Source organism: Bos grunniens, chromosome 10, assembly GCF_055505025.1.
Source record: "Bos grunniens cultivar Pamir isolate PY7600 chromosome 10, Bosgru_T2T1.0, whole genome shotgun sequence".
In the NCBI taxonomy this organism is placed as follows: Eukaryota; Metazoa; Chordata; class Mammalia; order Artiodactyla; family Bovidae; genus Bos; species Bos grunniens.
The window spans coordinates 88165948-88183527 of record NC_141174.1 but is presented as its reverse complement, the minus strand read 5'-3'; the positions used below and the strand labels follow the sequence as shown (position 1 = coordinate 88183527).

General features: G+C 39.1%; 1 protein-coding gene across 10 annotated transcripts in view; it reads right to left on the bottom strand.

Annotated features, from left to right (window-relative positions):
- AAGAB (alpha and gamma adaptin binding protein) overlaps positions 1-17580 on the bottom strand; it is a 111587-nt gene that overhangs the window by 49624 nt on the left and 44383 nt on the right. For all 10 annotated transcript variants that reach the window (XR_015135359.1, XR_015135360.1, XM_086322853.1 and 7 more), the window contains 3 exons: positions 4737-4927; positions 4510-4606; positions 4102-4191 (listed from right to left, as the gene is read on the bottom strand). Coding sequence is in view for 8 of the 10 variants with exons in the window: in XM_086322848.1 (XP_086178974.1) it covers positions 4102-4191; positions 4510-4606; positions 4737-4927 (378 nt within the window). In the remaining 2 variants the exon portion in view is untranslated. The remainder of the gene's footprint in view (positions 1-4101; positions 4192-4509; positions 4607-4736; positions 4928-17580) is intronic.

Here is a 17580-nt window from a genome sequence, read left to right as displayed (position 1 = left end):
TTTTATAGTTTTATATATATATATATACACATGTATATGTATATATTATATATATATATATAATATACATACACACACAAACAGAACTTTCCTGGTAGCTCAGCTGGTAAAGAATCTGCCTGCAATGCAGGAGACCCTGGGTTCAATTCATGGGTTGGGAATTTCCCCTGGAGAAGGGATAGGTTACCCACTCCAGTATTCTTGGGCTTCCCTGGTGGCTCAGACAGTAAAGAATCCACCTGCAATCTGGGAGACCTGGGTTTGATCCCTGGGTTGGATAGATCCCCTCGAGGAGGGCATGGCAAACCACTCCAGTATTCCTGTCTGGAGAATCCCTATGGACAGAGGAGCTGGCAGGCTACAGTCCATGAGGTTGCAGAGGGTCAGATACAACTGAGCAACTAAGCACAGCACATACATATACACACACAACTGAATCACTCTGTTTACAGCATAAATTAATACAATATTGTAAACCAACTACGAAAAGTGTAGTTGCTCAGTTGTGTCTGACTCTTTGTTACCCCATGGACTGTAGCCCCTGTCCATGGGATTTTCCAGGCAAGAATACTGGAGTGGGTTGCCATTCCCTTCTTCAGGGGATCTTCCCAACTCAGGGCTCAAACCTGGGTCTTCTGCATTGCAGGTAGATTCCTTACTGTCTGAGCCACGACTTTAATTAAAAATATATTCTAGAAACTAAATTAAATAAACACACAGTACAAAGGATTATCTAGTAAAGTCAACCTCATTACCTCACCAATGGAATCCACTCATACTCCTCGGAAAATGTTAGTTTCCATCAATTACACAATCCTGGGATTGTACTAGCAATACCAAACTTGGCTTTTCATAAACAATGAGTTTCCCAAGGGCAGGAAAGGTCCTCTTGGTATGCTATAAAATCCAGTAAATGCCCCAACTTTTCCTCATTGGGAACCATACAGCGATAATTACTATTTATAATAGATATCTAGATAACAATTTCTTGATGGGAAATAGACAGCTTAAGAGTGAGAAGTGAAATTACTATAACCGTAAGAGATAAGCAAGGGGTCATTTAAAAAAAGAAAGAATAAACCACAAACACTGACAACTTAATTAGTTCAGTATCAGTACTATCTTGCTTCCGGAATTTGACACTAAAAGTAACGGGGCAGTAATCCTAGTTTGCATTCCAATAAGACAGTATTCTTAGCTACAATGTTGATATGAGTATACACAAAGGAAATGAAAATCCTTCAGCTGAGTCTTACAATACTCAAGTGGAAAATAGCAGCAGAATCTAAAAGTTTTCATGTGGTTTAAAAAGTTTTTTAGAGTGTACAGAGCACAGTCCGTACAGAACCTGTCTCTAGTGGCCTGGCCCAGTCCTGGGTGGTTTAACGGGAACAGCACAGAATTAGAAGTCATAAGATCTGAATGTGAAGCCAGGCTCTGTAACTTATTAGCTATTTGATTAAGGGCAAATCACTCATGCTATTCTCAAAGAAAAGTAGAGATGACATCACCCTGTGTACCTTTCCCGTGGAAAAGATGCACTGGAACTGATGATTCACTGGTGTGACCTTTCCCTCTAAAATGGAAACTCCTTGAAGGCAGGAGTCATGTCTTACTGAATTCATTATTCTCACTACTTAAACTAACATAGCGCCTGAAAGACAAGAGGCTTTTAGTAAATGATGAAATAATGAATCGTTTAAATACCATCCTACCAACCTAACAGAAATATAGGAAGGATTAAATCGGAAATACTCAACAAAGACAAGTTTATCTTCATCAGTGTTTAAATGAAGAAATAAAAGCTATGTTTATCTTAACTTTCAGTGATTCAAATCTTGAAAGAATAACTAATACTTCAGATGATATATAACCAGGAGCCAAAAATATGATCATAAATAAAGAATTAGAATCGATAAGATTAATTTAATACAAACAAAGATAAAGTCTCATATTGATGTTTGAATAATACATGCCAATCAACGAGAGGGTATATGAGGGAAATGATGAGGGTATGTGGGATGAGGATACATGGGAAAAAACAACGAAGGTATATGGCAACAATACACGCCAATAAACAATGAGAGTATATAGACTAATACATGCCAATAAATGATGAGGGTATATGCAAACAATTGGCATTGAAACATTCTAGGAAGGTTTTAGTTAATTTACCTAAAGATAATATGTTGAAATCTACTTTTAAGCTCAGTTAGGGAATTCCCTGGCACTCCAGTGGTTAGGACTCCATATTCTCACTGCCATAGGCCAGGGTTCGATCCCTGGTCAGGGAACTAAGATCCTGCAAGCCACGCGGCACACCATTAAAAGAAAAAAAGTGTCTTATATACAAGACACAAAATCATAATAAAGGAACAAAATTGAATAATTAAAAAAAAAGATTATGCTGAATACAAGAACATTATTCACTATGGTTAATTTATGTTGATGTATAGCAGAAACCAGGCTTCCCTGGTGGCTTAGATGGCAAAGAATCCACCTGCAATGCAGGAGACCTGGGTTCAGTCCCTGGTTTGGAAAGATCTCCTGGAGGAGGGCATGGCAAACCACTCCAGTATTCTTGCCTGGGGAATCCCCATGGACAGGGGAGCCTGGCAGGCTACAGTCCATGGGGTCGCACAGAGCTGGACACGACTAAGCGACTACGCACGCACGCACACACAGCAGAAACCAACACAATATTGTAAAGCAATTATCCTCCAATTAATGAATAAATGTTTTTTAAAAAAGGAACATTATCCAGACAAGGGGTAAGGGAGCAGCATAGCAAGATAAAGGAGCAGAGATTCCAAAATGAAAACAGATAAAGAAAATGACTCAAATGTTTTTTCTCAAGGACAATCGGAAAAAGAGCACATTCTTGTGCCAGAAGTAAGCAATCACACACATGCTAGCGTGCAAAACAGGGCACAAGTTTCAAGAATTCTAGAAAAACATGGAAGAGAAATTGTACTTAATAATTTTGAATATTCTAAAAAATGTACAGGGAGAAAAATCAGCTTTTTCTATTTCATTTTTGTCCTCTTTTTCTCTGGTGGGGCTTTAAAGGTAACAACATTTTTTGGAAAAAATTCTAAGTCAGAATACAGAAAAATGTTTCTTAATTTATTTTTTAAAAAAAATAGGTTTCAAATAATGATTACTTTTAGCCTCTCTATGCACTTTAATTCAAGTTGGCTGCCCTACTTAGAATGTCTTTTGCAACAACCAGCATCTTCCCACCAGTCCTCTGGCTCTAAATCCAGTACCTTCCCTATTTCTTTCCCATGGAGCAGCTTACAAGTACGAGTTCACAGTGCCAATGCATTCTTTGAACTTCTGAAGGGAAATAACCTCTTTGATCTCTGAAACACCATAGCACCATGATTTATATTTTTTATAATACTTAGGAAGTTCCATGTATTCAGTAATTTGTATACAAGTTTCATCTCTTGTACCAGATTATAAGGTTTTGGAGGCCAAACTGTCTTATCTTGGTAGACTCCACAGTAGCTAACACAGTTGTACTTGGAAGGAAAAATATGAGAAGAAGAATGGGGGAAGGGGAAAAAAGAGGGGAAAGAAATAGAAGGTCCAAAATATAGTAGAAGGAAGCTAAGTACAGAGTTACCCACCCAGGGGCGGGGGGACATTCTGCGTCTGTTTGTGGTTTCAAATGTCCAAAAGACACACAAATAGTACTGACAGGCCCCCTACGGTCCCTAGGAATTCAGCCTCAGGTTACTAGAAATGCAAAATAAGAAACATAAACTTTATAACTATTTATGAATTAGGCCAAACCCTCCTTTTTTGGCAGCAAAGAAAGGATAAGAGACTGGGGAAATGACTAAGATTTAAGGTAGAAATCTCTATCCATAAGAAAAACAAACATGTCGAAAGTCCTCAAGTGGGTGGTTAAAACCAAATAAATGGATTATTCGATTAATAGACTGCATCAATGGATTCTGCATAAATCTTTTCAAAAAGCTAGGGACAAATTATGTATTTTGAGTATCACTTTGATTCTTCTTCCTTGAATTAAAATAATCTCTCATCTCTTAATCCAAAATCTATGTTTTCTCCAGACATAAAAATACTTACCATCTTCCTCAGGCAACTCTTCCGGACTAAGTTCTACCAATTCAAAGCCATGTTTGATACACCACTCTTGAGCTTTCTGTCGGTTTACACCTAAAATAACATGCAAAAGATTCTTCATAAGCAAAAGAAAATAAAATAAAACACCAATATTGCTGCAACACTCTCCACAAAGTGTTAATCTTTAATGTCAATGTTATTCTAAAGGCATCCAAAATAAATCAATAAAAAGATGATTTTTCAAACCCCAAGTGTCCATTCTTAAAAAATTAAATACTGCAAGAGAAAAAGCTGAAGATATTTTTGTAAGGTAGTAAAATCATACAAGACATACAGCTCTGAGCTAAGGAAACCAATGTCTTGTTTACCAAGGAATGGCAAACACATGTGCCACCTGCTGCTGTGCCTTACCATTCTCGGATACTCTATCGCAGACCAAGATCATCACCTCAGGTAACCACGACTCTGCCAGAGGAAGCCAGGAGGAAACACTATCAAGACCAGATTTCTAGAGGGATAAAAAATATACAAACAAAAACAGAAAAAGAGACATTAAGAGAACTCACAGAAAATGCAAAGGGGAAAGAAAAAGCACAAAATAATTTTTTATTCAAGGTCCAAGGAGAATAAAATCTTACTTGTGTGCTGTCAAAGTAAACCACAAATGCTTGGACAGACTCTGCAATCTCTGCGGTGACTAGAAATTTGTTTGGCACCACGCACAGATTGATATCTGCTGAGTAGTATTTATTATCGATGGTCCAGGGATAAAACCTCACAGCATCATTGGCAGTCACTTCCACAACAACGTCTTCTGTTCCAAGAATATCTAAATAAATGACACAACATTACCATGGAAAGTGCAAAATCAATATACACTGGTCAAACTGCTCAGTAAAATACCATATTAAAAAGGCATTTACTTCCGCTGCTTCTCTTTACGCAAGGATTTCGAAGTTTTCAAAGGGGATCCCATACGCTATTTTCTTCTTGGATAATTTGACTGTAATAGTGACATAATTTAATTCAATTAATTGGCATTTTTCTTTAAGAATATAAAAACTAGGGAATTCTCTGAAGGTCCACTGGTTAGGACCCTATGCTTCCAATGCAGGGGGGACGGGTTCAATCCCTGGTCAGGGAGTTAAGATACTACATGCCACCTGGCACAGCCAAAAAGAGAATATGAAAACTACTGAGACTAGATTAGACAATACTAGAGCACAAAACAGTCATCTAACAAAACACCCACGAAAGAGCGTGTGGAAGAGAAAATCTAACAGTTACATTTATTTTATTGCTTACATACTTCATGGCAGCTGAAAGTCTAAGAAAAGTCAAGAATGTTTAACTATTCTGTACTTACTGCAAGCTAAAAGGCAGATGGCAGCAAGGCTAACCATTAACAAAATGGAAGGGCTACACACAGTCCCTACGCCAAACGCTGACGCATTAATTCAACTAATAAAAGAATGGATACCGATAAATGACCCCTTTCCATTTATATTCAGCCTTGTTAGATTCTTTGAAAGCCAATTCAAATTCTTGTTGACAAAGACACTTTGGGCAAATTTAATATAAAAGAGCCAAGAAAATTAAGTGCTTTAGGAGAGAACCAAATCTTTCAGAAATCCATTTATAGTAAGGGTATAACTTTTAAAATTCTTAGAGTAAAAGCCAAGTCAATGATGAACAAATACAGTTGTGGTCATGGGACCAACAGAGCATTCTGCGTCTATAAAGTCATATTTAGAACTGGAAGAGACATCAGAAATTGTTCTAACCCAAACTCCCATCTCTCATACCCAAATCCACAATCTTTATTCTACACATACGTAGAAAATGAACTTAGAGATCTAAAATGACATGCCACTAACTGGGTGATTATAAGAATATACAGCAAAATGGCCACAAACTCCTTTTTAATACATACTAAGATGAACATATATACGGGCCTCCAGGTGGCTCAGTGGTAAAGAATCTGCATGAAACGCAGGAGATGGAGCTTTGATCCCTGGGTCAGGAAAATCCCCTGGAGAAAGAAATGGCAACCCACTCTAGTATTCGTGCCTGGAAAATTTCAAGGACAGAGGAGCCTGGCAGGCTATATAGTCCATGGAGTTGCAGAAAGAGTCGGATATGACTTAATGACTAAAACAACAACAAGATGAAGATATAAAATATTCCTCAAGGAAAAGAACAAAGCAGGAGGCATAACTCTCCTAGACTTCAAACAATATTAAAAAGCTACAGTAACCAAAATGGCAAGGTACTGGCATAGAAATAGGCATATGCATCAATGGAATAGAATAAAGAGCCCAGAAATAAATCCACACAACTACAGTTAATTAATCTTTGACAGAAGGCAAGAATGTACAATGGAGAAAAGACAGTCTCTTCAGCAAGTGGCACTAGGAAAGCTGGACAGTCTCATGTAAATCAATGAAGTTAAAACACACCCAACACCATTCACAAAAATAAACTCAATGACTTACAGGTGCAAATATAAGACACCATAAAACTCATAGAAGAGAACACAAGCAAAACACTCTCTGACATAAATCATAACAATGTTTTCTTAGATCAGTCTCGGTTCAGTTCAGTTGCTCAGTCGTGTCCGACTCTTTGTGACCCCATGGACTGCAGCAGGCCAGGTCTCCCTGTCCATCACCTCCCAGAGTTTACCCAAACTCATGTCCACTGAGTCAGTGATGCCATCCAACCATCTCATCCTCTGTCCTCCCCTTCTCCTCCCGCCTTCAATCTTTCCCAGCATCAGGGTCTTTTCCAATGAGTCAGCTCTGTGAATCAGGTGGCCAAAGTATTGGAGTTTCAGCTTCAACATCAGTCCTATCAATGAACATTCAGGACTGATTCCCTTTAGGATAGACTAATTGGATCTCCTTGCAGTCCAAGGAATTCTCAAGAGTCCTCTCCAACACACAGTTTAAAAACATCAATTCTTCGGCACTCAGCTTTCTTTATAGTTCAACTCTCACATCCATACATGACTACTGGAAAAATCATAGCCTTGACAAGATGGACCTTTGTTAGCAAAGTAATGTCTCTGCTTTTTAATATGCTGTCTAGGTTGGTCATAACTTTCTTCCAAGGAGTAAACGTCTTTTAATTTCATGGCTGCAGTCACCATCTGCAGTGATTATGGAGCCCCAAAACACAAAGTCTGCCACTGTTTCCATTGTTTCTCCATCTATTTGCCATGAAGTGATGGGACTGGATGCTACGATCATAGTTTTCTGAATGTTGAGCTTTAAGCCAACTTTTTCACTCTCTTCTTCATTTTCATCAGGAGGCTCTTTAGTTCTCTTCGCTTTCTGCCATAAGGGTGGTGTCATCTGCATATTTGAGGTTACTGATATTTCTCCCAGCAATCTCAATTCCAGCTTGTGCTTCATCCAGCCCAGCGTTTCTCATGATGTACTCTGCATAGAAGTTAAATAAGCAGGGCGACAATATACAGCCTTGACGTACTCCTTTTCCTATTTGGAAGTTGCGTGGAGTTGTTGTTCCATGTTCCAGTCTGTTGTTCCATGTCCAGTTCTAACTGTTGCTTCCTGACCTGGATACAGGTTTCTCAAGAGGCAGGTCAGGTGGTCTGGTATTCCCATGTCTTTCAGAATTTCCCACAGTTTATTGTGATCCACACAGTCAAAGGCTTTGGCATAGTCAATAAAGCAGAAATAGATGTTTTTCTGGAACTCTCTTGCTTTTTCTATGATCCAGCGTATGTTGGCAATTTGGTCTCTGGTTCTTCTGCCTTTTCTAAAAAGCTTGAACATATAGAAGTTCATGGTTCACGTATTGCTGAAGCCTAGCTTGGAGACTTTTGAGCATTACTTTACTAGCATGTGAGATGAGTGCAAATGTGTGGTAGTTTGAGCATTCTTTGGCATTGCCTTTCTTTGGGATTGGAATGAAAACTGACCTTTTCCAGTCCTGTGGCCACTGCTGAGTTTTCCAAATTTGCTGGCATATTGAGTGCAGCACTTTCACAGCATCATCTTTTAGGATTTGAAATAGCTCAGCTGGAATTCCATCATCTCCACTAGCTTTGTTAGTAGCGATGCTTTCTAAGGCCCACTTGACTTCACATTCTAGGATGTCTGGCTCTAGGTCAGTGACCACACCATCGTGATTAACTGGGTTATGAAGATCTTTTTTGTATACTTCTTCTGTGTATTCTTGCCACCTCTTTTTAATATCTTCTGCTTCTGTTAGGTCCATAGCATTTTTGTCCTTTATTGAGCCCATCTTTGCATGAAATGTTGCCTTGGTAGCTCTAATTTTCTTGAAGAGATCTCTAGTCTTTCCCATTCTATTGTTTTCCTTTATTTCTTTGCACTGATCACTGAAGAAGGCTTTCTTATCTCTCCTTACTATTCTTTGGAACTTTGCATTCAAATGGGTATATCTTTCCTTTTCTCCTTTGCTTTTTGCTTCTCTTCTTTTCACAGCTATCTGTAAGGCCTCCTCAGACAGCCGTTTTGCTTTTTTTGCATTTCTTAGACCAGTCTACCAAGGCAATAGAAATAAAAGCAAAAATAAACAAATAGGACCTAATCAAACTTACAAGCTTTTGTACAGTAACGGAAACCATAAATAAACCAAAAGACAGCCTATGGACTTAGAGAAAGTATTTGCAAATTACGCAACTGACAAGGGCTTGATTTCCAAAATATAAAAACAGTTCATATAAATCAACAACAAAAAAACAACCCAATCAAAAAATGGGCACAGGACCTAAAGAGATATTTCTCCAAAGAAGACACACAGATTGCAAACACATAAAATGACACTCAACATCATTAATCATTAAGAAAAATGCAAATCAAAACTACAATGACCACCATTAAAAAGGCTATGTATTATAAATGCTAGAGAGGGTATGAAGAAAAAGGAACCCTCCTACACTGTTGGGAGGAATGTAAGTTGGTGCAGCTACTATGGAAAACAGTATGGAGTTCCTCAGAAAAATAAAAATAGAATTACCATATGATTCAGCAGTCCCACTCTTAGATATCTACCCAGACAAAACTATAATTGAAAAGATACATGCACCCCTATGCTCATAGCTGCACTATTCACGACAACCAAGACATGGAAACAATCTAAATGTCCATCGACAGATGAATGGATAAAGAAGATGTGGTGCATAATTCAACGGAATTCTACCATTTAAAAAAAATGAAATGATGCCATTTTCAGTAATACAGATGAACTAGAAATTATCATATAGAAAGTAATTCATGAAATTTGACCAATACCATATGATACCACTCATATGTAGATTCTAAAATATGACACAAATGGGGGGGTGGGAAAGAGAGGGACTGGGAGTTTAGGATTAGCAGATGCAAACTATTATATATAAGGTGGATAAACAAGGTTCTACTCATAGTACAAGGAACTATATTCCATATTCTCTGATAAACCATAATGGAAAAGATTATGAAAAATAATATATATGTATAACTGAATGACGCTGCTGTACAGCAGAAACTAACATCATAAATCATCTATACTTCAACAAAATAAATTAAAAAAATATTCCTCAAACTGACAATTAGCAGGACACAAGAAACTAGAAGTTAAATTTAAAATTCCAGACCTAGGATTATATATTTGGGACACTGCCATAGTTTCTGCTCAACAAAAATACGTAGAAATTAGTTCCCAAACTGCTAGAAATAACATATAATATATAAAGCATGTATGTGTGAACATGCTTTCTTTCATTAGTAAACTTCATCATGTGGTTAAGAACTGGCCTGCTGAAGATAAAACTTTTTAATTATAAAAAATTAAATTTCAAATAAATTTAGGAATTTACCTTTGCCATAAGGCACATTTTGAAACTAACTTTCTAAAATTTTTCACCAAAACTAGAATTGTCATTCTCATATTAACAGAAGGTCTGTGCCACTATTTGAAAATCAGAGTTTACCTTGTGTCTTTAAGAAATCAGTAGTTCTTTCTGCTTAATTTCTATCTCAAGTTATAATCTTTTATTAATTATCAATAATGCCATAGTAGTCCCGTAACGGACATTACGACGAGCACAATTAAGAAATAAGCAGCAGGAAGAACACATAAGTTACTAAAATCAAAGATTCTGCTTTCATATAAATGTCTTGCAGAAAAAAAAAACAAAGAGCTCTTAGATCAAAGTCAATGTTGCATCCAAAACTAACATTTCAAACTTCAAGCAGGTGGTACAGCAATATGCCAATACAAGCACATATGGAAGACCACGAACTGAACCGAGGGGTGTAGCAAAAAGCGCGTGAACTGATTTTGTTTTAAGGGTAGGGCAAGCCACCATATGGAATCAGTCTTCATTCATGGATACTTTTTTAAAATAATGAATTGACTTGTTTTTTTTTAAACTGGGGAAGCTAAAGGAGTACAGTGATGAACTTACTGTTGTTGAGGGGAAGGAGAAGGAGCCGGGGACCAGTATTCCTACCAGCACCACAGCCAGTTCTTGATATTTCCTAGACTGGCTGTAGTGTCAGACACTGGGATACAATGTGGATTACATTTTTTTTCAAATCAGTGTCTTAGACGAACATGAAACAATTAAATCAATGAGGATGTCATATACTTCACAAACTGTAATACAGAATATATCTGGATCCATTTAAGGATGGTTCATTTTGTTAATAAATGAACACAAGAGGACAAACTGTGTTCCTCAGAGCTCCTAAAATCATGCTGTCACTGATTTTCAAACAAGAAGGCATTTACTGAACACGTAGAAAGAAGTCATTTCTTTCTCTTTTCTCTACATTGGAGAAGGAAATGGCACCCCACTCCAGTACTCTTGCCTGGAAAATCCCATGGACGGAGGAGCCTGGTGGGCTGCAGTCCATGGGGTTGCAAAGAGTCGGACACGACTGAGCAACTTCACTTTCACTTTTCACTTTCACGCGTTGGAGAAGGAAATGGCAACCCACTCCACTCCAGTGTTCTCGCCTGGAGAATCCCAGGGATGGGGGAGCCTGGTGGGCTGCCGTCTGTGGGGTCGCACAGAGTTGGACACGACTGAAGCAACTTAGCAGCAGCAGCACCAGTAAGTTGGAAAAATGAGTTTCACCTTTCAAAGATTTAGGAGCTGAGTGGGTTTTTTGTTTTGTTTTCATTCTTTGTGCTGCCTAAAACAACTTGATGGCTCAATTTACTTATCAGATTTTTTTTCAACATTTTATGTCTAATCAGATACTTTCAGCAAGGCTGCATATGGGCTTTATTATCACATCTGTGCCATATTAGAACTAGAGAGAGAAAAGTGAAGATTGGCTCATTCTAGTTCTTATCATCAATATCATAATGCAGAGTTTAATTTAAAAAATGTAAATGTCTACACTAAGTATAGCTTTTCTCCTTCATCTTTTATATTTGGTTTCAAGTGTTTAACGAATTTATTCTTTTCCAAATTAAAGCAAAAACTACTCAAATGCACTAAGTTTATGGAGATGGTCAGTATAATTCACTCATTTCCAGATAAGAAAACTGACAACCAAAAAAAAAAAAAGGCCACCTGCCTAATAGGAGCAGAGCCTAAAACAGAATCCAGGTCACCAGCATCTCCCCTACTCCACTGTGGTCATTACACACCACAATATTTAGCATCTGAGCCAAGTCACATTCAGGTGTCTAACAGTCACAAGCTAAAATCAACTGTGGGCCTAAGTATCCTCTGCCTTTTCATGAAAACCAAGAACAATAGCCAGAATGAGTATACCCAAAGACATGAGAGGTACAACTAACCCATCAGAAAACTGTCTACGGGTCTGAGTATTTATATGTCAAAAATGAGTCATAGTGATCTTGTGGGAGTTTTTTCCCAGACAGACTTCCTAGAAAAACCTGCCATGGTCTCTCTTCTTCGCCCTACGTGCATGCTGGGTTGCTTCAGTCGTGTCTGACTCTGTGTGACCCCATGGACTGTAGCCCCCCAGGCTCCTCCGTCCAAGGGACTCTCCAGGCAAGAACGCTAGATTGAGTTACCATGCCCTCATCCAGAGGATCATCCCAACCTAGGGATCAAACCCGTGTCTCTTAACACCTCCTGCATTGTCAGAAGGCTTCTTTACCACTCGCGCCACCTGGGAAGCCCTGCACTCAACTGGATTTTGATGGAGTCAAAATGATGCACACACGCAATCATGAGCAGCTTTTCCCTCCTCCTGGAGGGTGGTGGCCTGTCTCATTCACTCTGCCGGCAGCCACCTGGTGGAGCTGTAATACATCATTTTTCAAGAGACAAATACTAGGTGATTAATTGCTGGGTCTGTTACTATAAATGGCTTCACAGCTTAAAAGAGTTAATTCGTAATGCTTTTAGATGAGAAGTTAAATGTCAAATCGGTTCCAGTAGCAGGTATAAACCTTTCCCCCAGCTTTAAGCACAGTATAAATCTCCCTCCCTGGTTGAGAAACTTACGCAGCCATCATTTCTCCAGAAGCTCCTACTTATTTCTCACTTTGGGGGGAATTTATTTCCCCTACAGTCCCTCCCACACAGGAAGTCAGTGAAGAGATTCAAGAGTTGAAGAGAACTGTAAGCCAAAGAAGTTTTAGGCCAGCAACTCAAAGACTCCTTCTTCTTGCCCCTCTTTGTACTACTTTCCGTCTTTTCTGACCTTCCTTCCCTCAGAAAAGAGTATAAATTTGAAAAGGAATCATGAAAGAAAGGAGGCAAGTAGCTTTCTGTGGTTTAGAATCAATAAGAGATTAATATTCTCTTTATTGTGAACTAAGAAGCAGACTGAAGATCCAAGGCAAATTTCTCAACAGCACAAATATCCAATTTCATACATACATATATATAAATATAACCTTTACCTTACTCCTTTTCTTCTATCTACTCCAGCCAAAAGAGACCAAATCGGTGCACTCAAGCAACTGATACTCTTTTAGATTATTCCTATCTCCTTCAGTCGGACAATTAAAGATACTTTTAATACCAGTAGAATAAACGGACACTTAATTAATCATGATATTCTTTGCGAAGAGTTGTCCAGTAGTTAAATCATATTTTCTACGCCTTGAGGGAAGTGACAGCTGTCATCTCAAGCCAAGATGATCCTTCCAGAAAGCAGTACTCTTCTGAGAATACAGTTAGTTTTATTCTTTCTCACAGACCTGAAACTGCCTTTGCAGCCGAGGACTGTAACCTCCACCCCCAACACCAGTGTCTTTCATGGCACACACTACTCTGGGGACCCACAGCTGCTTCCCTTTCCTTTTGAGATGACAGTACCACTGACCTGAAAAGGCCAGGAAAAGGAGACGGCACAGACCCAGGGTCAGAGGGACCTGTACCTGAACGCCAGCCCTGGGTGAGAACGACAGATTAACCTCTCTGTGAGTCAGGGCCTCACCTGCAATGGGAGACAAACACACTCCTCAAAGGGCACCTTGAAGATTAAATAAAATGATGCACGAGAAGCTCAGGCGGGCACCGGGCACAGAGCAGGCCCTCAGTCAAGTCCACGTCCCCCTCCTCAGCTCAGCTCCCGCACGTGTGAGAGCACTCCTGACTCCAAGAGGACAAGTTACGCCGCACTGAGCAGAGCGGGTGAGAGACATTCAATTAGGAAATAACCACCGCCCTTAAGCCGCCGGCCCTCCCTCCCCAAAGTCAGCCTTCTTGAATTTTTCTTTTCCATTGTTACTGTGCAGACTGAGACAGAAGAGAAAGCAATTAGGAAAATTATAGGAGGCAGTGGAGTCTGACGTCAGCTGAAGGGGAAAGCAACCATTACGAAAGAAAAGAATTGAGCAAAATGTGATTCGGGAAAATATATGACAGCCAGGGTTTTCCTTAACCAGCGAGAAGGAAAGCCAGAAATCTTTAAAAATCATAATGGCTCCATGCTGTTGCATGCAGTGACCATTTCATAACCACAATTTCATGAGAACGTTGTATAAGGTGGGTGCTGCTCTGTCAAAAACTCTGTAGCTGTTATTAACTACCAGATTATTCCCTATTCACTAGAAGTAGCTCATACTGCTGCAGTGGAAAGGGCCTTTGGAGCCTGTGTGCCATTTAAAGGTTAAAACTGCAAGGTTAGGGCTGGGACTTTACAGAGACAAATGTCGGGAAATTCTTATCTGTGATTCTCTGAGTAATCATCCTGCAGCCTCCCGGTGCACATAAATGCAACATGTGTCTGCGTGTAGATGACAGCTCCATCAGCGGAGCAGTATTAAGTGACTGAGAAGAGGAACTGGACTGAGTTAAAGCAATATATGCCTGCTTTAACAAGAGCACAGCAATTCTGGTTTGCTCCCAACACTTAATTACCTCTTCCTCACACACTCCTCTCTGGTCACTCTCTAAAGTCCCATTTCCATATGCTTTGGGGCTTTCTGTATCACAGCGGAAGTTTTAAAAGTTGAAGCAGAGGAAATCCAACTCAGTCCTCCTCCTTTTCCTCAAGTTCACTTTCTTCCAATAACCATTTGGAAATGGTTACATCTTCAGGTTAAAATAACTGGGACAAAAAAAAACAAAAACAAAAAAAAAACTGGGACAGTTAGCGAGTTTGGGATGGACATGTCCACACTGCTATATTTAAAATGGATAACCAACAAGGAAATATTCTATAGCACAGGGAACTCTGCCCAAAGTTATGCTGCAGCCTGGATGGGACAGCAGCTCGGGGGAGAATGGCTGCATATGCATGGCTGAGACCCTTTGCTGTCCAACTGAAACCACCACAACATCGTTTATCAGCTACACCCCAATACAAAATTTAAAAGTTCCAAAAAAATAACTAGGGGTGGGGGTGTCTCTGCTTGCCCAGGAAAGAGCAATACGCACAAAAGAACGTAAAGAAGCTGGCAGGGAGGGGAGAGAGATTATGGAGAAGTGCCTTAGGAGGACCAAGGAAAAACCACCAGCCTCTAAGTTTCATGGGCTTCTTGCAAAGACCACTTAATCAATCCCAGTGGCACAGCTGACAGACAATTCCTACTTATATGTGGGGAGAGGAGGGGACCTCTTTGAATTCCATTACTATTCTCATAGTTTGAGATACATATCTAAGCAGTGATTCTTTATTGGGAGATGATCTTGTCTCCCAGGGGACGTGCCAACATCTGGAGGCATTTTTGGTTGTCACAACCAGGGAGATGCTACTGGCACCTAGTGGGCTGAGGCCAGGAAGACAATGCCCAGGACAGCCCCACACAACAGAACTACTCGGTCCAAAGTGTCAACAATGCTAATGTGCAGAAACCCTAATTTAAAGCAAAAGAACTTGTGGCACTGACTTAGCTGTATTCATGAAACAAAATACAAGTTGTGGAATGCACAGCTGGTTTTATTCTTTCTTACAGAACTGAAGCTAGCCTTTTACAGCCAGGCACAATAACCGCCCACCACAGACATAAATGCCATTCATTTGCATCTGATCAAAAACCTATCTTAAAAGTATTGTTTAATTCTTTTAACTGTAAAAATTATCTGGCAATTAATCTTAGATGTTTTGAAAATAATTTATAAATGGTGGTTTTCTGAAGAACACATAAGCCTGAACAGGGCAATTATGAGATGAAAATAATTTTTATACTCAAATGGTAATTTTCATAAACAAATCAGCATCAAGTAATAAAACTTCACACCAAAAATACTGATGTCAGCTCAAGTTGACAATAGAATCTGCAGCAGATGTTAACTTATTCTGAAAGAAGGTAAACACATTTGAGATGAACCTCCCCAAACAGAATAAATTCAATGAAGAACATCTATTCTGTAGTCCCGGTATGCATGTACTGAAAATAAGCCTGGTCCAATGAAAAACATTACAAAGGCAACAGACCCAACATCCCAGTCCCCAAAAGGTTCTGCAGAACAGGTTAAAATCGTAACTGGACAACACACAAAGGACCACAGAAAAAGAAAACTACGACATCAGTAAACTGGACTTCCTCAAAACTTAAAAGTGCTGCATTTCAAGATACCATCAGGAAAACCAATGATAAGCCACAGAATGGGAGAAGATATTCACAAATTACACACATGATAAGGAATCTGTATCTAGGATACTTACAAACTCACTAATAAGAAGATAAAGGCTTTTTTAATGGGAAAAAAGCAAGATATGGAAACAACCCAAGTGCCCATCAACAGACAACCGGCTTACAAAGGTGTAGTATACATATATAATGGAATATTACTCAGCCATAAAAAAAGAATGAAACCTTGCCATTTGCAGCAACATGGACGGGCCTAGAGAATATTATACTCAGTGAAACCAGAGGAAGACAAATATTATACAATATAACTTATATGTGGACTCATAAAAATAACAACAAACCTATACCAAAACAGAAAGAGACTCATAGACATAGAAAACAAAGGTGGTTACCACAGCAGGGAGAGGGGAGAGAAATCAGGAGTACAGGATTAACAGATACAAACTACTACACATAAAACAGATAAGCAACAAGATAGCACAGGGAATTATAGTCAATATCTTATAATAACCTATAATGGAAAATTATCTGAAATATATATATATAACTGAATCACTTTGCTGTTGTTTAACACAACACTGTATTGTAATCCAACTATACTTCAATTTTTTTTAATGAGCAAAAGATCTGAATAAACTTTTGACCAAAGATATATGAATGGACTATATACACATGAAAAGATTCTCAACGTCCTTAGTTACTAAAAAAATGCAAATTAAAACCACAATGAGACACTACCTCACTCCCACTAGAATGAAATTGAAAATACAGTTGAAAATACTAATTGAAAATACAAACAAACACAACTGTTGTCAAAAATGTGGAGAAATTGAAACTCTCAAACATTTTCCCCAGTGGCTCAGAGGTAAAGAATCCGCCTGTTATGCAGGAGATGCGGGTTGATCCCTAGGCCAGGAAGATTCCTGCAAAAGGAAATGGCAACCCACTCCAGTCATCTTGCCTGGGAAATCCCAGAGACTGAGAAACCCGGCAACTGCAATCCCTGGGGTCGCGGGAGAGTCGACCACGACTGAGAGATTAAACAACAGTACACACTGCTGATGGGAAAGGCAGAATGATACCGTCGCTCCGGAAAAGCCCAGCAGTTTCATAAAAGAATACAAGATTCTCAGAAAGTCCACAATGGCATTCATATTATTATTATTCATAGCGTTTGTTCATAATAGCCAAAAAGTGGAAGCAACCGAATGTCTATCAACTGATGAATAGGTAAACAAAAGTGACCTAGCCATACAATGGAATGCCAAGTACATGCTACAACAGGGATGAATCTCAAAAACATCAAAGTTTTTTGACTTCTTCTAAGTCAAAGAAGCCAGGCACAAAAGACCACATAGTGTGTGAGTCCTTTATATAAAATGTCCAGAAAAGGCAACTGTGTAGTGGTGGGAGGTATATTAGTGGCTGCCCAGGGCTGGGGCTGGGAATGAGGAATGACTGCCAACAGCTCGG